At 43.6% G+C, this 27,169-nt stretch overlaps 1 protein-coding gene across 2 annotated transcripts in view; it reads right to left on the bottom strand.

Moving 5' to 3' along the window:
- The window catches only part of ASTN1 (astrotactin 1), a 323,486-nt gene that overhangs the window by 65,657 nt on the left and 230,660 nt on the right, over positions 1-27,169 (bottom strand). The window contains exons 14-16 of one of the 2 annotated variants that reach the window (XM_059146192.1): positions 25,653-25,780; positions 12,681-12,785; positions 10,254-10,442 (exon numbers count right to left, since the gene is read on the bottom strand). In XM_059146192.1, coding sequence (XP_059002175.1) covers positions 10,254-10,442; positions 12,681-12,785; positions 25,653-25,780 — 422 coding nt within the window. The remainder of the gene's footprint in view (positions 1-10,253; positions 10,443-12,680; positions 12,786-25,652; positions 25,781-27,169) is intronic. The other variant, XM_059146193.1, reaches the window with a different exon arrangement.

Raw genomic sequence — 27,169 nt, 5'->3', positions numbered from 1 at the left:
GAATGGCTGTATTCAATCTTTGCCCAACCCTCACTTGTATGATAAATACTCATAGTCCCATTTTACAGACATGGAAACTGAGGCTCGCAGCCATTAAGGAAACTCCACTGCGGCCACAGCTAATAAAAATCGTGATGCAAATCTGCCTGACTTTAAACATTTGCTACCAACAACGACACTAAACTCCTTCCACATGAATTGAGCTGACTTATTTAGCCACGAGCCAGGCATTATCAAATGTTGCATTCTGTTATCAGAAGTAGAAATCACTGGCTGAGGGTACAGAGTCACCGAACATTAGAAGTAGAAGGAATTCTAAGTATCGTCTAATTCTGCATCTTTACCACACAGGTGAGATTATTTTGAAGAAGATTATGTAACTGACTCAAGGCCACCTGGCTAATGGCTCAACTGAGACCAAGAACCCACGTCTCTTGATTCCTCACCCAGAGTTCTTTCCCTCAACAGGCCGCTTTAGAGCAGGACGGGCAATGGAGACATGCTACTACTTTAGAATCAAGCCACTCACCCCTGAAGACATGAAAACTTCAAGGGATGTCAAGGTCAGATTTTCACATTTGGAATAACCCCTTGTATCATCATCTACCTTGCAAATTTATTTCCAACTTTTTTTTTTTCCCGGAAATAAACTATTACTTACAGAGTAAAGCGTATGATATTGAGATAAAGGTGCTGGTAGATATATGTACTGTGCCTTGTGCTTCTTTCTCGTGGGTCTGCATCACCGCAGCCATCCCACTTGCGCACGGATCTACAGGCTGGGTAAAAGAGGATGGGCTTTTGTGTAGTGCTATGTATTAACTATACTAGAATTAAAACTTTTCAAACAAGAGGATGAGGGGCGCCTGGGTGGCTCAGTGGGTTAGGCCTCTGCCTTCTGTCAGGTCATGATCCCAGGATCCTGGGATCGGGTCCCACATCGGGCTCTCTGCTCAGCGGGGAGCCTGCTTCCCCCTCTCTCTCTGCCTGCCTCTCTTCCTACTTGTGATCTCTGTCTGTCAAATAAATAAATAAAATCTTTAAAAAAGAACAAAACACAAGAGGATGAGTAAACACAATGGTCCTATCTCAGCTTACTGAATCTAGGAAACAGAACAAGTCTGGAGAAAGTAGGCTTTCTCCTCTTCATCTGCTATCAGAGAACACAGACCCCTCACTTCTCCACAGTCCTACTAGGCATCGGTCTGATATTTACCAAGTAACTTTATAGACCCCACTAGAAGCATTATGCTAGAAGCTATGAGAATTTAAAAAAAAAATTATGAAGCCTTTGCATTTGCCATTTCCTCTGCCTGGATGGTTCTGTCCCAACTCCTTCTTACCTTTTCCAGGTCTCAGCTCAACCTCACCCCCTTATCACCATCACTGAGGCCTTTCTGTGGCCGCCAACTTCATCAGCTCCCAATCCTCCAGCCAACTTCTATCACATCATCTGGTTTCAGTTTCTTCCTAGTACCTCTCATTATCTAGAATTATTGCTTTCATTTATTGTTACCTGCCACTGTATGTCTCTCTTCACTGGAATATAAGCTTCATAAAAGCAGGAAACTCCTCTGTGTCATTCATCATTAAATGCCCAGTGCCTAGACCAATGTTTAGATATAGAAGGTGTTAACTAAATGAATGGGTAAGCTCTCTTCCAAGAAGCAATCAATCAAGTTGTGAGGGCAAAGCTTACATGTCTGGAGTAGAAAATAATCCAGAATACTATACAATTAACTACTAAATTGTATGTGTATGCATAATATGTCACTCTTGTCAGGCCCATAATTATATGAAGGGAATTGGGCATCACTACTCACAATTGTCCCATTAACTAAAATGCTAGCCCTATGCTAAAACATGAAACTCTACAACCATTAGTGGTTTCCACAAGAACAAAAAATGGGAGGCTCTTGAATACTAATTTAAAAAGAAAACTAAGGAATGCTTGAGACAGTAAGATGAGACCAGTGTTGCCAATAGTACAAAGTTTAGAAAAATCAGCTTATCACCTTTAGTCCTGATTGCTGGCATGTTTCCAATTTCCTTCAGCGCCTGAAGGCTTAAGACTGTTCAATTCTGCACACAAGCCTACCGATCAATGGCTTAATCAGAGGAAAGTCCCAGTCCAAAGTGAAAACCATTCAGTCTAGTCCTCTTATCTGTGACACTCCTGTGTGGGGATGACACCAGGACATACCCCCGGAGGCCACCGGGCTGTGGCTCCAGCATTAAAGCTGCCGCATCAGACAGGACGAACGAGGGCGATGAGGGAACATTCCCTGTTCATCTCTGAGACACGTGTGTCACCTCGCTGTTCAGAATGGGTCCATGGACGGGCAGCAGTGGCATCAAGTGAGAGCCTGTTAGACAAGCAGAATCTCAGGCCCCACCTACACTCATTAATTGCACCTATGTATCACCTGGGATCAGAAGGTCCATTTAAGATCCCAGGTGATACATAGGCGCAAATAATTTTGAGGACCGCTGGCATACAGGAAAACAAAACGACTCCAGCAACTGTACCATCATCACTGATCACGGCCCCCAAAGCCTGCAACAATCAAAAATCCAGGAAATTCAATGTGGAAGACAGTGGACCCACTACGAAATCTAACGAGGGGAGACATCTGGCCTTGTTGTGTTCTTAGACCAGTGGCTTGGCTTCATTTATGTCCCGGTCTCATTCACTCACCTTCCTACCTTAATCTCTTCTTGTGCCATTGGCAGGCAAAAACGGCACACAGCCATCGTCAATATATCTCAGCAGGTAAGCATTCTTCTTGCCCTGGTTCTGCCCCTGACTGGTTATGTGTCTACCTGCAAGTCGCTTAAGCTTTCTGAGACTTGATTTCCCCATCTCCAGAATGGGGAGGGTAAGACTTCAGAATTCAGTGAAAAAAATTATATAGCATGCTGTTTGGTAAGATTATTCATAAGGATGCCTTCCTTCCAGCCTACAGAGCCACATTACTCTGGACTGTGCCTCAGAGCCTAGGGACTAGATGATTCAAATTAAACCTCACCCATATGTTTCAGAAAGTTTAGCTCCTTTTCAGAGCCTCTGTTTATGACACCACCAGGCGCAGTTTCAGCAGCACCTTCTCCAGGCCTTTCTGTCTAGGAAAGCCATAGAGCAGCTGCCTCCTCTCAGCCTCAACCCCCTCTCTGCTCACTACAGGGCTTTGCGGATAGCAGGCCCTCAACAAATGTTTGAGGAGTGAATGAATTAATCATTTAAAGAAAATAGCTATATGCCATAATTGCTTTGCCACCGGAGGGCTAACTTCATGGTTGTAAACGTGCATGAAAAGAGCCTTTGGAGCTGGCTTGCAACCCCAGGGTTGTAAAACACAAAACATTATAGAAACTTATGTGATTACTCTTTGTTGGATTTCTATGTTGCGTTCCTGAACTTAATCAGATTTTTATGCCACTTAGCGCAATTATGTAAGTTAGCCTACGAACTGTGCCAGCACGAGGCTGGGTCTCTGCTGACCAGCACTCGCAGGTCAGGCTCAGAAGGCTGACTGCTGATCCCGGTATTGTTTTTGCTTCAGCCGTAGAAAAAATCTATTCGTTATTCTGGGGAGAGGGACCAACAGAGTCCATCTTGGGCTCTATCTACCCAAAAACAAATCAGTGGAAAGTGGAAAGGACAAATCGATGGAAAGCGGAAAACATGGTGTCCTGTGTGGCAGAAATACAATGCCATCTAGGTGACTTACTTCTTCCTTTGCCTCTAATCTGTCTTAAGATTTGTTTTCTTATGGAAAACAAAACAACAGCAACCACCAAAAAAACCAACACAACCCCCCCTACACCCAGCTTTGTATCATGGAAGAAGAGGAAAGCGTTCTTCTTAGCTTTCCCCATGGAAAGGAGACAACGGGCTAGCAACAAACAAAAACCCAGTGGGTTATGGACCTGAAAGTGCAGCAGAAAAGAAGAGTTTCCAGATTGTCACCTGTCAACCCGGATAACCCCCCGGAGGTGTACCAAGGGTGATGGCAAGAAGAGATGATGACAAAGGTCAGATCTAAAGTAACAATGAAAGTGCTATTGGAAAAGGAAAGGAAGAAAGCCCTGAGGAAATCCACTCCTGAATGGAGTATTGAAAGAAAGAAAGAGAAGAGAAGAAAATGTATTGTGTTTAGTGTGTCAGGTGGCGGATTAAAATTAAGCCCTTGGAAGTTCTTACTTGAAGAAGATTCAATTTTTTTTTTTTTTTTTTTTTGGTCACTTGTCTGGAATCTACAGATCTGTAGCTCTTTATTGCTTTCTTCTGAAGGAAGAACAAAATAAAAGATTCATTCCTTCCAAACAGTGGATGTTAATTATATGCCAGGCACAGTGTCGGGGATGAAGACCCAAATACTAATAAGACATGATATTATTTTGCACTTCACCCCCAGATTTCTATCCAAAGTTCAGCTCTCTGTAGATAGCAATTGTATGCTTTGTTTTGGTTTTGCTTTTTTTTTTTTTTTTAAGTCAGCTTTGTAAGTCTTCACTCAAGGTAACACAAACTTCGCAGAATATATTTTTTCAATGTGTTAAAAGGGTTTGATTGTAAAAGTGGCACATGTTTATTGTGGGAAAAGCAATACAGGAATTTATAGTACAAAAACATAAAGGTCTCTACCCCATAGCCCTAATCTTGGAGCAAACAGGCAATTTGTTCTCATATATATACACAAATAAAGCTATTTTGAGCTTATATACATATGTTTCTCTCTATATAGATTATATGTATATATATACATATATATTGTATATACACATCCATAGACATATTTTTAGTGAGACTAAAAGATATATATATATATATAAAATCTTCGTGTGTGTGTGTGTGTGTATTGGCATATATTTATAAATATAGTTTTTAAAACAGATGAGACCCTAATATATCTACTCTTCTGCGATTTGCTTTGTTCACTTCCAAATGGCTAAGAATGGGATATGTCTGGATGGATACACAGTCTACTGGTAGCAATGGCTGCTCAGCGTCCTCTGGGGAATAGAACTCAATCACTGAGAAATAAAAGTGGGAGGCAAATTTGTTTTTCCATTTGTCCTGTTTTATACATTTTGAATTTTTTAAATAAATAAATAATCTTTTTAAGCTAAAAAAGGGAGAAAACTATGGTTAAGTGTTGTTCAATCTGTCATCATGGGAGACTGTCATGCAGGACAATGACAACATAAGGAAATGGGAAAAGCGCCATCAAGGGACAGATACAAGGTGCTGGGAGAGGCAGCAAAGACCTCTGCCCAGAACAGCAATGGAGGTGTGGTGGGCGTGGTAGCATGTAAGCTTCTCTTATCAAGACAAACCGGAAGAAGGGGCGGTAGAACAGAAGGAGAAGAGACAACAGGGCAGCACAGGCACATAGGCTCTGAGGTATGGCAAAGGATCAAAGCCCTCTTCCAAACCTTGACCCTGCACCCCGACATGGGGCCTGACCCTGGGACAGGGTATCATTTAATTGCAAGTGAAAATTTATAGAGCTGAAGAGGGAATTGAAACATGAAAGTAAAAAACAGAAATCATAGGCAAGAAGACTGGTTTGCTGATCCTAAGGGTCTAATGAGAGGGGGAGATCCTCCCAGAGATTAGGCAACTGAACAGACACCTAAGAAAGGGAAAAAAAAAAAGGGAAACCCACGAGGAGACAAGACAGGGACCCAAGCAGAAATTTCTGCGTGAGATAGAAGCTTAGTGGTGGAGACTTGAGTGAGTGTATCTATGGCCTTGGACTAGCAAGGAGGGAGGCCCTGAGGCTTTCCACTGTCTGCAAGCAAATGCAAGGTCTTGGGATTGAGCACAGACTGCCTCGTATCAGAGTGGAGGACCCTTGGCATAGGGAGTGGACTCTGACCCTGCTGGAGAGGGTGGAGGTACGGCAGGCTGAACCATAACTCTCAAAGATGCCCACGATCTGATCTCTGGAACCTGTAAATGTCACCTGTGGCTGGCAAAAGGGACTTTCCCCATATGCTTAAATGAAGATCTTGAGATGGGGAGATTATCCTGGGTTATCTGGGTGGGCCCTGTGTAGTCCCAGGGGTCCTTATAAGAAAGAGGAGGAAGGAAGAGTCCTGGGTGACTCAGAGATTGGAGTGATGCACGTTAAAGATGGAGGAGAGGGCCGCAAACCAATGAACACAGGTGGAGCTTGAGAAGCTGAAAGGAGGCTCCTAAAGCCTCTAGGAGGCACCAGCTTATGGATCCCTTGAGTTTAGCCCGAATTTGAACCTCTGGCCCCCAGCAGAGTCAGGGAATACAATTACGTTGTTTAAAACCACCCAGTTTGTGGTGATTTGATACAGCAGCCCCAGAACTAACACAGGGAGCGAGGTCACGCTCATGTTGGGAAGGCAGCGGGGAGTTAGTGAAGCGCTTCGAGCAGAGGAGTCAGGTGATGAAGCGCCATTGTAAGAAGGTAACTGTCATGTAGAATAGACTAGAATGGCAGGAAACCGAAGAAAAGGAGACATGTGAGGAAGCAGTTTCGGTTCTGATGAGAGCAGATACTGTAAACTCATACAACTTTGGGAAATGGACAGGAGAAGACACCGTTGGAGGAGTATTTAGGTGGTCAAAAGAACAGCACACTGCAAGTGAGTGAACGTGGAGGATGGAGGAGGGCATCGAGAGGGACTCCTCCCTTCGGGCGGTGACCCTTCAACATAGTGGACAAAGCTACTGGTGGATACAGAGAAAAGAGATGGTGACCGCTGATGTCCCTGCCGAAACCAGGTAGAAATGCTCAACATTTCTTGAGTCTTAAGTCTCGAGTCTTAGGGAAAAGGGAAGGATTAGGGATGGAGGTTGAGGTGGGCAGAGAAGAGAATCCCCCAGCAATGGTGAAGAAAAGCCGAACATTACCAGAGAAATTCTGGAAAATACGCAAAATGTAAATGATTTCTTTAGAGGAATAAGGGGGGAAATGAATGAGAAGGCCAAAGATTTAGGAAGAGAATCTGGAAAGGATACAATTGGGGACATCAAGGGAAGAGAGAATTTTCGAGAAGGCAGAACTGGTCAAGAGGGACACATTCTTCAGCTGATATAGATAAAATGATCACCGAATGGAAAAGTTAAATCTCTGAATGGGAAGCCCTTGATTTCCTTCTCCAGAGCTATTTCTGTAGAATGAAAGGGGTAGAAAGCAAATAACAATAATGTGAAGAGTGAAAAGAAGTTGCGGACATAGAAGATGCATAAACTACCCACTCAGGACGTTTGGTGGTTAATGTGTTGAAAAGAAACAGTGGTAAATTATTCGGGGGGAAGCTAGAAGGTTGGCGGAGGGATAAATCAAGTGGTTGAAGGGTTGTAAAGATGAAAGATGAAGACACAATGATAGGAGCGGGGTCTAAGAGGAAGCAGAGAGGAGTGGGGAGCCGCCGCACAGGTAGAGTTTAGCCTGGAGAGCAAGGAGCTCATGACATTTGCTGAGGCAAGAGGGCAAAGAGAAATGAGAGCAGAGAAAAGTCAGTTTAGCAGTGGAGAGATGGAGGTTGGGTAATTCCAATTCTGATAGTCCTTACTTGCTCTGTTAAAAAAAAAAAAAAAATTAGGAGAGGCTAATCTCAAGCAAGGAGACCTGGAAATTTATTCTTTATGGGCTTCGGTCAGACTTCTCAAAAGACAGATGTTCCTCAATGTTGGTATGGCCAAACCATGTAGTGGTAGTATGACAAATACGGGCGTGAAGGCTGGAAGCCTGGCCAAAAATAGCCATCTGTGAGTCTTCCTCAGTCAGCAGAACTAGAGCACGCTGCATGTCTATAATAAAACCCACTTGGCAAGTTGCCGCATCAGAAGGGCTTTTCCTACCATTCCCACAGCTGCCGCCATCCCTGCTCCCACCACCACCAGTAACCATCATCAATGCCTATTGGGAGCTTACCATGTGCCCTGCTCTGTGTCAGACCCTGGGACATTAAAGCTGAAGAGGGCACGGAACCTACCTTTGAGAGATTCTGCAGTGACCTGTGGAGAGAAGAGGACAGTCTTGACCCTAGTGCCTGACCTGAGAAAGGTGCTCACATACAGATGGGCTTAGAAGGATCCACAAACTGTGAGAGCTGGAAGGAACCACAGACGGCATTACAGGTGAGGTCCCCACAGTGAACTAAGCAAAAGTCACCGGACCAATGCCGAGAGACCCAACCTGTTAAGTCCTGTGTACTTTCTGTTTTATTTCACCCCTAAGAAGCCTCGTTTCCTATTCAATCTGTGAGCAAAAATAAACAACTTTAGGTGCAAAGATAAACAACAGAGGAACCCTTCTCACCGGAAGGTTTTGAAAGTCAGAGCAGGCAAGAACATATCATCCAAGCACTCGAGTCCAGCAAGATGTCACTTTTACGTCATGGAAGGTATAGCCCTCTCAGAACACTTGTCACCACTAACCTAGAAATCTCCTTCTGGAGCAGTCCTCTCAGAGTGTGGAAAAGTGGAAGAAAATCTTCCTTTGTTTTATGTACTTATAAGTCTTCATCAGAAGCATATTGCATGCTTTTGGAAGAAAAGGGAATTAGCGCCTAGGGAGGAGAAAACGATTTAAGAGTAATAAGTAGACCAAAAATACAAGAGATAAACCCTGTGATGCAGAGTAGGATCTGGGAGGAGGGTGGTGGTATACATGGACAACTGGGAGAGTCCTAAATAGACACTGAAATGTTCGAGTACCTTCTAAGATCAATAGCAGGCAAGGGGTTGTACACCGAATACTTAGAAATAAGGTCACCGGTTGGAGTGTGACAAAAGGAACTCCTCCATGGTAAAAATGGCTTGAACTCAACATGGGGAGGACACAGTGCCAAGGTCATAGATACATCTCCTTCCTGGGCTCAGTGTTGAACTTCAAGGACACCACAAAGCCCGGGGCAGAAGCAAAGGGACAGAACCGGGCATTCTGGGGAAGGTCACCCTTATTTCTCAGCAGTCCCAGAACCTGGCCATCCCTGAACCACTGGCAAACAGACACAGGGGAGGAATTAGCCTTTTGGTTCAATCACTAAGCTCTGGCATAGAAATGTAAGAAAGCTTTGCCAGCTGGAACTGGCCTTATCTGCATTTGCTTACATGACACTCCTTTCTTGGCAAATTGGAATCAGAACAATTTTCAGAGACTGAAGTTTGAAAGGATGCTAGAAGCCTGTGACTGTGTTGTTGAGTTTAGGGGAATCAGGGCTTGGAGAGAAATGCCTGCAACAACCAGAGCCCAGACACAAGCCTCTTGTTTCCTCTGGAAGGAAATGCCTTGCCACGAGAGAGGTTCTCGTGCCTCTGCTACCCCTTGAGCAAGACAAAACAGAAACCTGTATGGAGTGGGGGTAGTCAAGAGAGCTCAGCCACGGGGCCACAATTTCCACGGCAGCGTTGCTGACTCAGGGGGTCCCTCATCACAGAGGGACTCTTGATCGTTAAATCTTAGGATGACCTCCTTCTTGAGTTCCCATTGCGCTAATGCCATCGCTTGCCCTTTAGCAACTCACACATCCGTACTCGGCCTCATCAGAGTGCCACGAGGGTAAGCTCAGAAGAAATTCCACAAACGGCAGTTCTACACCAGTCTTGGTTGATCAGAATATGTATTTGCCAGCCGGGACTCCTCCCATAGCAGAAGGTGAATTCAGAAGGTCTGAATAATTCCAATTTCTTATACTTACTTGGACTGAATACTAACTTGCTCTCCAACAGTGGACAAAGATGTACTGGTAAGGCTGTTATCCAGAGCTGTGTCAACACCTGAGCCTATGGAAATTCCTTCCTTAGCACAGATCAGTGGGGAAAACATGGGCCTAAACCCAGAGCAGGGTGGAGTGAGGAGAGGTTTGCTCTGTGGTTACTGGATGGAGTTGCCAGCCAGGAAAGGCAGAGGCAGGACATAGTGGGGGAGACTCCAACACTCTCCTGCTTCTCCCCCGTCCATACGAACAGTCGAACTTCTTGCCTTTGCTACGACAGCAAAATGCACAGGGCCTGGTAGAAACCTCTAGAGGACTCTGTCCATGATCACGAACACAGTGACCATACACTTGCAACCCCATCCTGTATCTAAAGTTTCCCCAAACCCCCCAACCTTGGCCATTTTATGGATGGGCACAGAACATTGAGGCAACATCTGAATGAGCCCTTCACTGACAGACTTCTTTGGTCTGGGCCCCAGATTCGCACCCAGACAGCCGTACCTGCTGGGGATGTTGAAGCCACTGACGAGCTCATCACTCACCTTTGCTGATGTCTTCATACTCCAGCCAGAGTCGCCGCTGCACCTGCTTGTTTGGATACCAGATGGAACAGGACTCCTCAAAGCCGTAGATAGCTTCCTGGATGTAATGGTTGCCAAACTGATCCAACAAGGCCACAAAATCCCCACGTGATGTGGCTCCATCCAGGGAGTGGAGCGCGTTGCTGAGGGCTACAGAGAAACATCACGCAAGAGTGAGGACGTGCGGGGGGTGTCTGGTTTCCTGGGCCGTTCAGCCTCCAAAGCGCAAGAGCCCCGTGGCCCACAGTGATGTTGGAGAGCTGGCGGGACCTCTCAGCTGAGCATTTCCAGCTAGCTAACTCACACGTCTTCGTTCCTCATTGAGTGTCTCTCCGGCCAGTTGGTTATGCTGTTAACTTTGTGCAGGGAGAGCACTGACCCAATCTAACTCCCTCCTTAAGTCAATGTTGTTTTTTTTCTTTTTTAAATCCTAAGTCATGACATTAAATCAATTTAGTGAGCTCAAATAATGGCGTTTCAAAAAAAAAAAAATAGCAGAGTCTAAAATAGAAACACAAATACCAGCAAAGAACATTTCACATCGTAAAATGAAGTCCTGCTTCACGAAATTTCTGTGGTGTGTATGTGGGAGTGTGCATATTTCAAGGTCATGGTGTTAAAAAAAAAAAAAAAAAAGTATTCTAACTGTGGTTAGTGACCAAAAGAGTTTTGGGAGGTAGAATATTGCCTCCAGACATAGACCCTGGTATCGGGAAGATAATGGATGAAGGGGGTGACAAAAGTCACTCATACACTGCTTATATTTTTTTCAGAAAATCGAAAGTATGCAGAGAGGGAGATGGCAGTGGAGGAAAGGATCTGTTTGTCCTCCTCTGGCCTCCCCCGCCAAATCTCCATAGATTTGCCTTTCCTGTTGAGGAGAGTTATACTGATCAGAAAGATAGCCCACGACAAATTTTCCAAATCCAGTAACATCTGAACCTGGCCAGCTTTAGTCAGCCTGCCTTTGTGCAGACCTGGGTCCTATCAGGACAAGGCAGAGCCTGGCCCAGGCACGCGAGCCCGAGTGCAGAAGTTCTCATCACCTGTGGAGCCACGTGTGGCTTTGAAAGGCAGTGGCAGCAGTGATATCCCGCTGTGAACTCCCAGCGTGCACACCACCTGTGCTGGGAGCAGGCTCAGCATGGGAACAGGACAGAGTCTCTACTGCTACGTTTTCCTAGAATGAGGAGTAGCTTAGTTCTTTCGAGGTTTTTCTGTACCAACAGAACTGACTTCAGTAAGATTCCCCACCCCAACCCCTTCCTGCCAAGAACTCTTTCAGGTTAAAATAAACCGAGTTCTGAGTCCCCTTGTGTCCTATGGAAATGTTCTATATCCTTAATGCATTTTTTTCCCCTATGCGTAAGGCTTTACCTTTCTGTGAGTATATGTCTCACTTCCTCTTTATAATTCTTGGTCCTGTATCTTTTAGCTCTCTCTTGTTGGCGCTAGGGCTCTACCTCCCTACTGCTGACCTGAAGATCCCTCTCCTTGTCTTGTCATCCCAGGCCAACAAATACTGTCTGACCCTAGTTACCTTTCCATCCAACACGGAGAAACCAGACTCTACGGCATAAACTTCCCATCTGGTACATTCTTTAGGTGGCTTCAGAGGAAGGAACTGAGTAAGGTTCTCCTAGTCCAAGGGGATGAGTTGGAATGTAGATGTGTACCTATACTAAGGCCTTATTTGTAGCAATTAACTTTCCCATCTGCAAATTGCACATTAGGATTGCTTAAGTGTTAGGAAAAAGTTGATCAAGGCATTTACTGCTCAAATGTCAAGAATACTTGCCCAAGGTGCCTCCCTGGTCTGAAACAGTTGGTCCTGGGTTTTGGAACTCACTGCCCCTTAGCTTATTAGGTATCTAGCTCTCTTATCTATCACGTATCTTTTGCTCACTTGCTGTTTAGGGACCATTAAAAGCTGTTTTCTAATCTTCCCCCCACCTCCCCACCCCACCTCTTTCTTGCTCTTTTTCTGTATTTCTTTCATTGTATGAAAACTTTAAGTGATGTTCTCTGCATTTGGAAGGTTTTATTCTGTCAGTTTATAAAAAGTCTCTTCTGCATATCTTCTCTGTACACGGTGTGACCCGCGGAAGAAAGATAAAGTAGTTATTTATCTTCCCGGGGACCCCACCCTCGCCCTTCCCATCACATCTATAGACCAAGATAAAACCTGCCCTCTAATCTATCTTTAGACAAGGATCCGATTCCTGGTGTTTGCCCTTAAGGGTGAATCTGAGCAGGTAGGTTACGTGGCTCTTGAAGAGGCTACATTTTTGACAACATCTGCAACAATGGGATAAAAGTCTTGTGCCCTTGCAACGGGCACTGCCCGCCCCAGGAGCAAGTGGAAGGACAGCGGGCTGCTGTGCTCACCCTGGGAGACGGCCACTTGGTTGAGTTTGATGTGGTACATCACAGACCGGACCTTCCAGTGCTGCAACACGGGGTATCCGGACACCTCGCTGAAGTTCACCATCCCTGGGGACAGAGGAGACGCAGGCTCAGTGCGCGTGATTGCTTCCCAGGTCCCAAGTCTACCCGGTTAGCGGGTGTCATTGTGAAAAAACAAAAAAGCATTCTTTGATGGAGATAATATCTGGAATCACAGGATCAACGGCTCTCACTTACTGAATCCTGCCTCTGCAGCAGGCATTTTGCTAAGCACTCTGCATATGTAAAGTCATTGGATCATGGCAAGACTGGTGTTAGGATTTGCACTTTAGAAACGGGGAAACTGGGGCTCAGAGAGAGTGTTTGCTTAAAGGCCCCAGGCTACTCGGTGGGTCCAGGATGGCATTCCCAATGTATCTGAGACATGGCAGGGTTCTTAACCATTCTATAATATCCCCTTAGTAAATTTATATGAAGTTCTAGGCTTACTGTAACACACGCTAGTTTTACTCTCTTTAATAGGTGTTGTAATTGACTTCAGCTCACGTACCTGATAACATTGATTTTTCTGTCCCATTTAACTGATTTGTGTTCAGTATTTAAGTTTTAATTACTCTGAAGCTGATAATGCTGATTTCTTCCTCACCAAGGAGGGACAGGGTCGGTGTGACTCAGTCATTAAGGGGCAGCATTAAGGTTCCCCTGTAGGGCCTGCCATCTGTATGCCTGACATTACGACAGACACTTTATTTGTGGTCCCCCTTTTACCAGTGGGAGAACCGAGAAGCCAAGGTACTTGTCCGGAGTCATTTTCAACAAGCACATCCTTGTAGCTGCTTTGACATGCTATAATGGGCTGTTCCTGCTTGAGTACCACAGAGAAAGAGTGGAATCCTATTTGAATTCTAGTCATTCCTTTAAAAATAAAATGCTACAGAAACAAAATAATTAGACCACAAGGAATAAAAAAAAAAAAATTACCTTGCTAAGCTTAGAAAACCAATTTTAGCTTCATTTCTAGGCCTAACATTTGCTGTGTATAAGTTATAGGAATAAATATATATGTGTATGCATGTGTGTAAATGCATATTATGTATATATGTAAATAGATTGGCAATGTGTATAGAAACTTTAGATAGATACTATGTATAAATATTATGTATATAATGTGTATAAATATAATGGCGATAATATGTACTGCATTATCCTGCCACTGTGACCCACGCCTTCTTAAGGCTAAACCAACTAATTTAATACATAAACTGGATGAAGAGGGGGCGGGATTAATTAGCTGCTTGTCAACTCTGATCAAATTAGCTGAGTAACTGCCAAATTTCCATTTTGGTGTGAATCATACAGGAATAATTATCGGAAAGGCAAAAAGCAAAAAGGTCAGAAGGGGTACTTAGCGAACGGATTGCTTAAATTTCATCTCGGGCAATCAAGGGTAAGTTACTTGAAACTAAAAGAAAGTTTTCAGTACTTTTTTTCTTCCAAATGTTCTTCTATCGGAGCACTAAGCGTGTGACAATAGTCATCCTACTACATACTCTGGCTTTTCACCCTTGGGTTAATTTTAAAAGCACATAAATGAACTGCGAACTTTACAGGATTAACACCCCAGTCACATACCTGGAAGGCACATTTCGTTAGAGCATAAATGCGCATGTTTTTAGAGCTATTCTACGTAATGTGCCTTCTCTAGTTATGTCCCCACACCAGCTTGCTGTTATTTCAAAAAGTCTATTAATAATTTAAAAAAATAGCAAGCCCAATCAATGAAGATATTTCAGGATATTGGAAAACATTCCCTTTAATGGAGTTGTTTCCTAGAAACAGGCAAGAAACCAGGGGGTGGGAATTCTAACACCGGTGATGTTGCTGGAGGGGCAGTTTTTCCTGCTAGGCCTGGGCTGATTTCCTCTCTAGCTACCTGCTTTTGGGTTGCTTGTGTCTTCAGCTATGGAGCAAGAAAGAGGCTTAGTGAAGGAACCCTCTTGCTTCCTTTTCGGTTCTCTAATTCAGACCAGCTCTGTGATTTTGAGCTAGGTAATTCCTATGTTCCCATTTTCCTACCTGAAAAGTGGTGATACTGGTCATCTGACCTGCTTCACAGGTAGTTGCCAGAACCCGGCAAAGTTCTGGGCCTAAAAGGAGGCTGAGTAAAAATAAAGCATCATATATATGCATGGCATCTGTAATTGTCATGTTCCTCGTCACCCCTAATCGTGTACACTGGCCACTTCTTCCCAGATGCTTTTGTTATGAATTCCTAAGCTTGAGTTCAGAGCAACAGAGTGAAGAAAAAAATTAAGAAAGCAGGGATGCCAGGCGATAGGAAGGGATTGCAGTGTCCAATTTTCACCCACAATGAGCCAAACAGAGCTCTGTTACTTAGCTGCTGATCAACCAACCTACTGAGCACATCTGGGCTCTGCCAGTCCGGGAGGCAGGTGCAGAACTATCAATGCTTGGGGGGTGTGGTTCTGTGCCTGCATATGGATAATTTGTCCATTAGTTAAAAAGAAAGGGATATCTTAAAGTACATATTTTCTAGCTCGGCCACAGGACTCTTTCTTAATGTGCCCTTGGCATGTAGTCAGGTCTAGTTTTTTTTTTTTTTTTTTTTATAAACATATATTTTTTATCCCCAGGGGTACAGGTCTGTGAATCACCAGGTTTACACACTTCACAGCACTCACCAAATCACATACCCTCCCCAATGTCCATAATCCCACCCCCTTCTCCCAAACCCCCTCCCCCCGGCAACCCTCAGTTTGTTTTGTGAGATTAAGAGTCACTTATGGTTTGTCTCCCTCCCAACCCATCTTGTTTCATTTATTCTTCTTCTACCCACTTAAGCCTCCATGTTGCATCACCACTTCCTCATATCAGGGAGATCATATGATAGTTGTCTTTCTCTGCTTGACTTATTTCGCTAAGCATGATACGCTCTAGTTCCATCCATGTTGTTGCAAATGGCAAGATTTCATTTCTTTTGATGGCTGCATAGTATTCCATTGTGTATATATACCACATCTTCTTGATCCATTCATCTGTTGATGGACATCTAGGTTCTTTCCATAGTTTGGCTATTGTGGACATTGCTGCTATAAACATTCGGGTGCATGTGCCCCTTTGGATCACTACATTTGTATCTTTAGGGTAAATACCCAATAGTGCAATTGCTGGGTTATAGGGCAGTTCTATTTTCAACATTTTGAGGAACCTCCATGCTGTTTTCCAGAGTGGCTGCACCAGCTTGCATTCCCACCAACAGTGTAGGAGGGTTCCCCTTTCTCCGCATCCTCGCCAGCATCTGTCATTTCCTGACTTGTTGATTTTAGCCATTCTGACTGGTGTGAGGTGATATCTCATTGTGGTTTTGATTTGTATTTCCCTGATGCCGAGTGATATGGAGCACTTTTTCATGTGTCTGTTCGCCATCTGGATGTCTTCTTTGCAGAAATGTCTGTTCATGTCCTCTACCCATTTCTTGATTGGATTATTTGTTCTTTGGGTGTTGAGTTTGCTAAGTTCTTTATAGATTCTGGACACTAGTCCTTTATCTGATATGTCGTTTGCAAATATCTTCTCCCATTCTGTCAGTTGTCTTTTGATTTTGTTAACTGTTTCCTTTGCTGTGCAAAAGCTTTTGATCTTGATGAAATCCAAGTAATTCATTTTTTCCCTTGCTTCCCTTGCCTTTTGCGTTGTTCCTAGGAAGATGTTGCTGTGGCAGAGGTCGAAGAGGTTGCTGCCCGTGTTCTCCTCAAGGATTTTGATGGATTCCTTTCATACATTGAGGTCCTTCATCCATTTTGAGTCTATTTTTGTGTGTGGTGTAAGGAAATGGTCCAATTTCATTTGTCTGCATGTGGCTGTCCAATTTTCCCAGCACCATTTATTGAAGAGGCTGTCTTTTTTCCATTGGACATTCTTTCCTGCTTTGTCGAAGATTAGTTGACCATAGATTTGAGGGTCTATTTCTGGGCTCTCTATTCTGTTCCATTGATCTATGTGTCTGTTTTTGTGCCACTACCATGCTGTCTTGATGATGACAGCTTTGTAATAGAGCTTGAAGTCCGGAATTGTGATGCCACCAACGTTGGCTTTCTTTTTCAATATCCCTTTGGCTATTGGAGATCTTTTCTGGTTCCATATAAATTTTAGCATTATTTGTTCCATTTCTTTGAAAAAGATGGATGGTACTTTGATAGGAATTGCATTAAATGTGTAGATTGCTTTAGGTAGCATAGACATTTTCACAATGTTTATTCTTCCAATCCAGGAGCATGGAACATTTTTCCATTTCTTTGTGTCTTCCTCAATTTCTTTCATGAGTACTTTATAGTTTTCTGAGTATAGATTCTGTGTCTCTTTGGTTAGGTTTATTCCTAGGTATCTTATGGTTTTGGATGCAATTGTAAATGGGATTGACTCCTTAATATCTCTTTCTTCTGTCTTGCTGTTGGTGTAGAGAAATGCAACTGATTTCTGTGCATTGATTTTATATCCTGACACTTTACTGAATTCCTGTATAAGTTCTAGCAGTTTTGGAGTGGAGTCTTTTGGGTTTTCCACATATAGTATCATATCATCTGCGAAGAGTGATAATTTGACTTCTTCTTTGCCGATTTGGATGCCTTTAATTTCCTTTTGTTGTCTGATTGCTGAGGCTAGGACCTCTAGTACGATGTTGAATAGCAGTGGTGATAATGGACATCCCTGCCGTGTTCCTGACCTTAGTGGAAAAGCTTTCAGTTTTTCTCCATTGAGAATGATATTTGCGGTGGGTTTTTCATAGATGGCTTTGATGATATTGAGGTATGTGCCCTCTATCCCTACACTTTGAAGAGTTTTGATCAGGAAGGGATGCTGTACTTTGTCAAATGCTTTTTCAGCATCTATTGAGAGTATCATATGGTTCTTGTTCTTTCTTTTATTGATGTGTTGTATCACATTGACTGATTTGCGGATGTTGAACCAACCTTGCAGCCCTGGAATAAATCCCACTTGGTCGTGGTGAATAATCTTTTTAATGTACTGTTGAATCCTATTGGCTAGTATTTTGTTGAGTATTTTCGCATCTGTGTTCATCAAGGATATCGGTCTATAGCTCTCTTTTTTGGTGGGATCCTTGTCTGGTTTTGGGATCAAGGTGATGCTGGCCTCATAAAATGAGTTTGGAAGTTTTCCTTCCATTTCTATTTTTTGGAACAGTTTCAGGAGAATAGGAATTAGTTCTTCTTTAAATGTTTGGTAGAATCCCCCGGGAAGCCGTCTGGCCCTGGGCTTTTGTTTGTTTGGAGATTTTTAATGACTGTTTCAATCTCCTTACTGGTTATGGGTCTGTTCAGGCTTTCTAAATCTTCCTGGTTCAGTTGTGGTAGTTTATATGTTTCTAGGAATGCATCCATTTCTTCCAGATTGTCAAATTTATTGCCGTAGAGTTGCTCATAGTACGTTCTTATAATAGTTTGTATTTCTTTGGTGTTAGTTGTGATCTCTCCTCTTTCATTCATGATTTTACTTATTTGGGTCCTTTCTCTTTTCTTTTTGATAAGTCGGGCCAGGGGTTTATCAATTTTATTAATTCTTTCAAAGAACCAGCTCCTAGTTTCGTTGATTTGTTCTATTGTTTTTTTGGTTTCTATTTCATTGATTTCTGCTCTGATCTTTATGATTTCTCTTCTCCTGCTGGGCTTAGGGTTTCTTTCTTGTTCTTTCTCCAGCTCCTTTAGGTGTAGGGTTCGGTTGTGTACCTGAGACCTTTCTTGTTTCTTGAGAAAGGCTTGTACCGCTATATATTTTCCTCTCAGGACTGCCTTTGTTGTGTCCCACAGATTTTGAACCGTTGTATTTTCATTATCATTTGTTTCCATGATTTTTTTCAATTCTTCTTTAATTTCCCGGTTGACCCATTCATTCTTTAGAAGGATACTGTTTAGTCTCCATGTATTTGGGTTCTTTCCAAACTTCCTTTGGTGGTTGAGTTCTAGCTTTAGAGCATTGTGGTCTGAAAATATGCAGGGAATGATCCCAATCTTTTGATACCGGTTGAGTCCTGATTTAGGACCAAGGATGTGATCTATTCTGGAGAATGTTCCATGTACACTAGAGAAGAATGTGTATTCTGTTGCTTTGGGATGAAATATTCTGAATATATCTGTGATGTCCATCTGGTCCAGTGTGTCGTTTAAGGCCTTTATTTCCTTGCTGATCTTTTGCTTGGATGACCTGTCCATTTCAGTGAGGGGAGTGTTAAAGTCCCCTACTATTATTGTATTATTGTTGATGTGTTTCTTTGATTTTGTTATTAATTGGTTTATATAGTTGGCTGCTCCCACATTGGGGGCATAGATATTTAAAATTGTTAAATCTTCTTGTTGGACAGACCCTTTGAGTATGATATAGTGTCCTTCCTCATCTCTTATTATAGTCTTTGGCTTAAAATCTAATTGATCTGATATAAGGATTGCCACTCCTGCTTTCTTCTGATGTCCATTAGCATGGTAAATTCTTTTCCACCCCCTCACTTTAAATCTGGAAGTGTCTTCGGGCTTAAAATGTGTTTCTTGGAGGCAACATATAGATGGGTTTTGTTTTTTTCTCCATTCTGATACCCTGTGTCTTTTGACAGGGGCATTTAGCCCATTCACATTCAGGGTAACTATTGAGAGATATGAATTTAGTGCCATTGTATTGCCTGTAAGGTGACTGTTACTGTATATGGTCTTTGTTCCTTTCTGATCTACCACTTGTAGGCTCTCTCTTTGCCTAGAGGACCCCTTTCAATATTTCCTGTAGAGCTGGTTTGGTATTTACAAATTCTTTCAGTTGTTGTTTGTCCTGGAAGCTTTTAATCTCTCCTTCTATTTTCAATGATAGCCTAGCTGGATATAGTATTCTTGGCTGCATGTTTTTCTCGTTTAGTGCTCTGAAAATATCATGCCAGCTCTTTCTAGCCTGCCAGGTCTCTGTGGATAAGTCAGCTGCCAATCTAATATTTTTACCATTGTATGTTACAGACTTCTTTTCCCGGGCTGCTTTCAGGATTTTCTGTTTGTCACTGAGACTTGTAAATTTTACTATTAGGTGACGGGGTGTGGGCCTCTTCTTATTGATTTTGAGGGGCATTCTCTGAACCTCCTGAATTTTGATGCTCGTTCCCTTTGCCATATTGGGGAAATTCTCCCCAATAATTCTCTCCAGTATACCTTCTGCTCCCCTCTCTCTTTCTTCTTCTTCTGGAATCCCAATTATTCTAATGTTGTTTCGTCTTATGGTGTCACTTATCTCTCGAATTCTCCCCTCGTGGTCCAGTAGCTGTTTGTCCCTCTTTTGCTCAGCTTCTTTATTCTCTGTCATTTGGTCTTCTATATCACTAATTCGTTCTTCTGCCTCATTTATCCTAGCAGTGAGAGCCTCCATTTTTGATTGCACCTCATTAATAGCTTTTTTGATTTCAACTTGGTTAGATTTTAGTTCTTTTATTTCTCCAGAAAGGGCTTTTATATCTCTCGAGAGGGTTTCTCTAATATCTTCCATGCCTTTTTCGAGCCCGGCTAGAACCTTGAGAATTGTCATTCTGAACTCTAGATCTGACATATTACCGATGTCTGTATTAATTAGGTCCCTAGCCTTCGGTACTGCCTCTTGTTCTTTTTTTTGTGTTGAATTTTTACGTCTTGTCATTTTGTCCAGATAAGAGTAAATGAAGGGGCAAGTAAATACTAAAAGGGTGGCAACAACCCCAGGAAAATATGCTTTAACCAAATTAGAAGAGATCCAAAATCGTGAGTGGGGAGAAAGGGGATAAAAAGAGGTTCAAAAAGGAAGAAAGAAAAAAAAAAAAACAAAAAGAAAAGAAAAAAAAAAAGAAAAGAAAAGAAAAGAAAAGAATTTTTAAAAAAAGAAAATACCTAAGAAAAATGTAAAAAGAAAAAATATATATATTAGATAAACTAGTAAAAAATCGTTAAAAAAGAAAAAGGTAACAGTTAAAAAAAAATTTTACCCGAAGGCGAGAAAAAAAAAAATGAAAAAGAAAAAATTAAATTAACTGCAAAACTAAAAAAAAATCACAAGGAAAAAGCCATGAGTTCCGTGCTTGGCTTTTTCCTCCTCTGGAATTCTGCTGCTCTCCTTGGTATTGAAACCGCACTCCTTGGTAGGTGAACTTGGTCTCGCCTGGATTTCTTGTTGATCTTCTGGGGGAGGGGCCTGTTGTAGTGATTCTCAAGTGTCTTTGCCCCAGGCGGAATTACACCGCCCTTACCCGGGGCCGGGGTGAGTAATCCGCTCGGGTTTGCTTTCAGGAGCTTTTGTTCCCTGAGCGCTTTCCGTAGAGTTCCAGAGGACAGGAATACAAATGGCAGCCTCCTGGTCTCCGGCCCGGAGGAGCCGAGAGCCCAGGGCCCCACTCCTCCGTGCGCCCTCAGAGAACAGCGCCCAGTTACTCCCGTCTGCCTGACCTCCGGCCGCGCTCCGAGCTCACCGAGCCTGCGACCGGTTCAAGGTAACACGGAGCTGTGAGCTTACTGTCGGCTCTGTCTCTGTAGCCGGCTTTCCCGTTCCAATACCCGCAAGCTCTGCGACACTCAGACACCCCCGATCCTTCTGTGACCCTGCGGGACCTGAGGCCACGCTGACCCCGCGTGGGCTTCGCCCCGGTTTAGCCTCTGGAGCGATGTCCCTCAGCGGAACAGACTTTTAAAAGTCCTGATTTTGTGCACGGTTGCTCCGCTGCTTGCCGGGAGCCGGCCCCTCCCCCCGGGGTCTATCTTCCCGTCGCTTTGGATTCACTTCTCCGCCGGTCCTACCTTTCAGAAAGTGGTTGTTTTTCTGTTTCCAGAATTGCTGTTCTTCTTCTCTTCGATCTGCCGATGGATTTTCAGGTGTTTGCAATCTTTAGATAAGCTTTCTAGTTGATCTCCGGCTAGCTGAAGCAGTCTCAGCTTGCTACTTCTCCGCCATCTTAACTCCTCCCCCTAGTTTTTTATTTTATTTTATTTTATTACCATTTGGGAATATGTCTCTCAATGTTTCAATGACTCTTTTTTCAAACAATATATCTCTATGTTTTCTCAAGAAAGAACAAGCTTTCCCCTACCTATGCTCGAAAAAAAGGAACGACTGACTCGACTTCTGCGCAGGGAAGGAAGGAGGTAGAGAGGAAGGGAAGGGAAGAGGGAAGCTTGGCTCCTCCTGTCATCTTATTGGAAATGTCATGGAAATGCATTATGCCCAAGACTTCTAAAAGTCTGTTTCTTCCAGATGAACCTGAAGAAGTTCCAGAGAGATCACAGCTCTAACTCTTCACGCAGACTTAGCAATTACGGCATCCACTGGCCCATGAATGTGTCCAGCATCCTCCTTTCCCTCCTTGGTCTGCCTCCAGATTCTTCTTTTTCTCAACTGAGAAACTCAAAATACAAACAGGCAATGGCCAGACCACATATAAAAATAGAACTCTGACCCATAACCTGTCACAAAAAGCTCAGGAAACCAACCTCCTGTCTATAGGAACCAGCCCAAACAGCTCGTCTGCTGTGTATAAATCAGACTTGGAGAAGTCAGAGCGCTATATCTAACAACCAGTCCAGGAAGCCAAACAAGATGCTCTGTAAAAATCGGCCGAACGTGACCAGGACTTGACCGATAACTGACAGATTTCCTAATTTTTGTTCTTGCTTCCAACTTGGGTCCAACCAGAGAAAGGCAAATAGGCACCCCTTAACGTCTACCCAGAATGCCACATTCCTCCATAGTTAGTAGGTTCCACCTACATCTCAACAGCCTCCAATCAGGGCGCACCTGAAGCCCTTCCTTGTTCCCTCTAAAGCTCTCCTACTCCTCTGCCTGCCCTTCGGTCTCAGCCAAAATGCCAGCAATGGTGGCCGATTCCTTTGCTAGAGCCAGCTCTGAAGAAGTAACCTTCACCTGCTGTAATCTGGTTGCTCTTGTCACACCAAAAAGTGTGGTGAAGCTCAGAGTTCTTAACTCTTACTTTGATGCAGAGGGAAGCAGCTAGCAAAATAAAGCACATCAGTATTTTCCTGAATGTACTTCAAACCCGTAATTCTGGAAGATGGAAATAGTTATTATGTGTAAAAGGATTCTCTGGTTAAACAGGCTTGGGAATTGCTGGGTCAAGTGAAGTAGAAGGTATTTCTTCACTATACGGCTGCTTGGGACCTGCCTCTCTAGGCTAAGGTGTTGCAGATTGCTGAGAGGTAGATACTGTAGTCTTTGCCAATGTGTTTAAAGAAAGAACCTTTTTATGAGTGGAGCATTGGTTTTTCATGAAAAAATACCATTAGGTTTGTAAATGCTGAGGTTGAAGATTCTGAAGATCACTTTAGCTCTAAAATCTTCTAAGCTTGTAGGTTTATGGGGATTATGACCTATAATGGCACCTAGTGCAACGTACGATATTCTCTCTGTGATTCTCAGGAAAGATACAATTAAAATGTTAATATGGGAGAAATTTGGTCAACCATCTCTCTAATTCTTCTAGTCATTCTGGGCTTTTAAAAAAAAACAGCACTGAACATTTGGACATCAAATGTTAGACTTGTCTCTCTCAAGGTCATGAAAAATGGAAGTGATCCATCCGACATCCTTCTGTTCCTTTTACCTCCAAGATGCCAGATTAGGAGAGGTCAAAGGGGACTAGGGAGAAAGAAACTTCTGTTATGGATGAGGACCCAGTTTGGATTTGTTTCTTATTTCCAAAGATGTAGATTCAAACGTGGTCTTCTGATGTCTCTTGGATCTAGCCACGTCCTCCTCCAAAAAAGCCTCAGGTAGCAGCCAGAACTGTATGCCCTCCCAGCCTAGCAGCTGAAGTCAATAAAATCTCCTCACCTCAACAGTAATTCTTTTTTTTTTTTTTAAGATTGTATTTATTTATTTGACAAGCAGAGATCACAAGTAGGCAGAGAAGCAGGCAGAGGGAGAGATGGGGCAGGGGAATGGGTTTCCTGGCAGAGAGCCTGATGCGGGGCTCGATCCCAGAACCCTGGCATCATGACCTGAGCTGAAAACAGAGGCTTTAACCCACTGAGCCACCCAGGGGCCCCTCCCTCCACAGTAAATTTTTACATGCAAGGTCTTGGTGGATCTCGAGACAGAAGACACCTGTCTCTCATGTGGAACCTGTCCTATTTGCATGTGTCACCTCACACTTCCCTTTATATGCATTTTACGCACACACAGGGAGTATTTCTCAGCAAATGATGTGGAACCGAGAAAGCCAGATTCTCTAATACTAGAGATGGGAGCTGTAGACATATGTCCAAAGGCTGCGTTTTAATTTTTTCCGTGTAGGGTATGTGTCTGTGTGAGTGTGTCATCTCTCAGACAGCAACTGATTTTGATGACATTTATTTCTGGTCCAGAATATATTTAAATTGCTTTCTATCTTACTCCCTCTGTTTCTATAGTAAAAACACTAATTGGTCGTTTGAATGTTCATGTTCTTTTTCTTCCTTGATATACTTATTTATTTAACAAATGTGCATCTCATTCTGCATCAGGAACTAGTCTAAGAACTTTATAGATAATAATTTACTTATTCTTTATATCCATCTTATAAGGAAGACAGTTTTATATTCATTTTCACAGGTAAAAACACTGAGACACAGTGAAGGCAGGCAACTTGTCCGAGATCACGTAGCCCGTGAAGAGTAGAGCCCAGCTGTCAGCTTCCAGAGTCCATGTGATCTGCTACACAATATTCCCTCAGACAAACCTACCTCTAATCTGGTTCTGGTCTGAAATAAAGCTTTAAACATAACTTGATATCTTGAAAAGGCTTGCCTCAGCACATTCCATTCTTCAGAAAAGTAAAGAAAAAGGATAGAAAGGTAAAGGATAAGGAAGATATAGAATGAGGGGGGCGCCTGGATGGCTCAATGGGGTAAAGCCTCTGCCTTCGGCTCAGGTCATGATCTCAGGGTCCTGGGATCGAGCCCCACATGGGGCTCTCTGCTCAGCAGGAAGCCTGCTTCCCCCCCCCTCTCTCTGCCTGCCTCTCTGCCTACTTGTGATCTATCTCTCTCTCTCTGTGTCAAATACATAAATAAAATATTTTTAAAAAAAAGATATAGAATGAGGAAGAGAAAAGTAATGGAGAAATGAGCAAACCAGCAGTGAAATTGAGCTCACATCCAACTTCCTAGCAAGTGATGCTGAGTTCCTGGTTGGCTGCCCCTTATAGGCCCACTGGACCCTCTGAAGTGCCTTCTTTAGTCCAGGAGGTCTTGGGGGGAGGTGGTGTGAGTGTTCTTCAGAGGCCCAGAAAGGAGGAACAACCCTTAAGGTTCCTGCCTCTTCCAATCAACACGTACCTTAGTTCCATAATGAGCCCAGGAGAAGAATGTCACTGAGCTCAAACAGCATTGAGGAACACTATCTCCAACTTGTGACGAGAGCCATAAATCCCCAAGAAACTGCATTGTCTAAGGTCACACAACTAGAAAACAGCAGAGCCGTGACTCAGAGGAAGGGTCATTTGACAACAAGGCTCTGTCATTTTCTCCTCCCTCACATTTGTCTATAAGTACCTGCCAGGGAACCCAGTGGCCCCAGTGACAGATATCTAGATGATGGTAGCCATCCACTTCCTCTCTGACACTCTTCCCCCTACTCCCCTCAGACCTCTGAACTTGTACCCCTCTATTATGCCATCTCTTTTCAAAGGATCCCAATAAGACTAGGAGGGAAAGGTATTATTAGACCATTTTGCAGATGATTATACAATAATTTTTTGTAATTTGATTGACAAATAATCCTACTAGAGTGTTTTAGAATTGAGCTTTTATTGTGTGTTAAGGAAATCACTAGCTTCAAAATGAAAACAAGAGAGGTCAAGAGTTTTGATTTGGTGAAACTGGTGGGAACTGCATGGTTTTTACCCGTTGAGTAAAGGACAGGAGATACACTCACCAGTCAGGAACTCAGGGTCAGGGGTGGCCTCTGAGATTTCCTCCAGGCACTGATTCTCCAGGGGGACAGTGGCCACCACAAGACCATCTGGCAGTTGCTGGTCTAAACCTCGAGCAAAGTTGTTTTGTCTGGAAACAGAAGTAGATTTTCATTTCAGGGTGTTAAGTTGAACCCCACTCCTTGGTGGGCAAATCTACACCTCAACCAACAATAAAAAATTCTTCCTGGACCAAAGTTTCCCCTCCCACTGAACCCCACTTGATGGACATGTCTGCAGTAGGACAGGGTGTGAGAGGTAGGGGAGGGCTAGGACAAATGAGAAAGAAACCAGCTGAAAAAGTCTGCTCAGAAGATTGAGAACATTCTTCCCTCCCACCCATCCCAGTCCCTATTCCCTGATCCCCACTCCACAAGAGTAGGCAGATGCAGTCTCATTTCTAGACTACAGAAAAAATTCCTGCTGCCATAAGATTAGTTATAACAACTTGTCACCAGCAAATGAAATCCCGGCCTTAAAGCGGAAATTTTAGTAAAGTCTACTGTCTATAACAGAAACAACAACAGATGTCAAGAACAGGTTTGGAGGGGAGGAGCAAGATGGTGGACGAGCAGGAGACCTAAATATCATCAGGTCCCAGGAGTTCGACTAGATAGTTATCAAACCATTCCGAACACCTACATACTCAACAGGAGATCAAAGAGAAGAAGAGCAGCAATTCTAGGAACAAAAAACCGACCACTTTCTGGAAGGTAGGACGTGTGGAGAAGTGAATCCAAGGCAGTACATGGGAAGGTAGACCATGGGGGAAGGGGCAGCTCCCAGCAAGCAGTAGAGCAGCGGAGGACAAAACTGGAACGTTTAGAAGTCAGCTCCACTGAGGAACATTGTTCCAGAGGCTAAGCGGGGGATGGAGCCCTCTCGGAGACAGTGTGGTCTCAGGACCACACTGGGTCAAGGAAAGACCAGGGGTGTCTGAGTGTGGCAGAGCTCTCAGGGATCAGAGTGGGGAAACTGGTAGCAGGGATAGAGCCGAGGATGGGGCTCTCAGCTAAGGGTTACCTTAAGCCATAATCCAAGGGACAATCGGGCCACTCTTCTTTGAGGAGGGACCCCACAATTGGCAGACCCAGAAAAACTCAGTCCTCCTACATACAGGAGTGGTATGGGAGCAATGCAGGAATCTATGAGGTTTGGATACTCCAAACAGGGCTGTGTGCCAGAGATAGAAATGCTCATTCACAGGGCTGGTGAGCTCGGAGCGTGGCCAGAGGCCAGGGAGAGGGGAGGGACTGAACTCTCCGAGGGCTCAGTAAGGAGTGGGGCCCCTGAGCTCTCTGCTCCTCTGGACTGGAGACTGGGAGGCCACCATCTTCATTCCCATCCTCCAGAGCTCTACGGAAAGCATTCAGGGAATAAATAAAAGCTCCTGAGAGTGAACCCAAACAGATTACTCAGCCTGCCACCCAGCAAGAGCGGTGTAGTCCCGCCTCGGGCAAAAACATCTGAGAATCACTGC

The sequence above is a fragment of the Mustela lutreola genome, chromosome 14, assembly GCF_030435805.1.
Source record: "Mustela lutreola isolate mMusLut2 chromosome 14, mMusLut2.pri, whole genome shotgun sequence".
NCBI lineage: Eukaryota > Metazoa > Chordata > Mammalia > Carnivora > Mustelidae > Mustela > Mustela lutreola.
The sequence above is the reverse complement of the archived record's forward strand: the minus strand, read 5'-3'. Positions and strand labels throughout refer to the sequence as shown.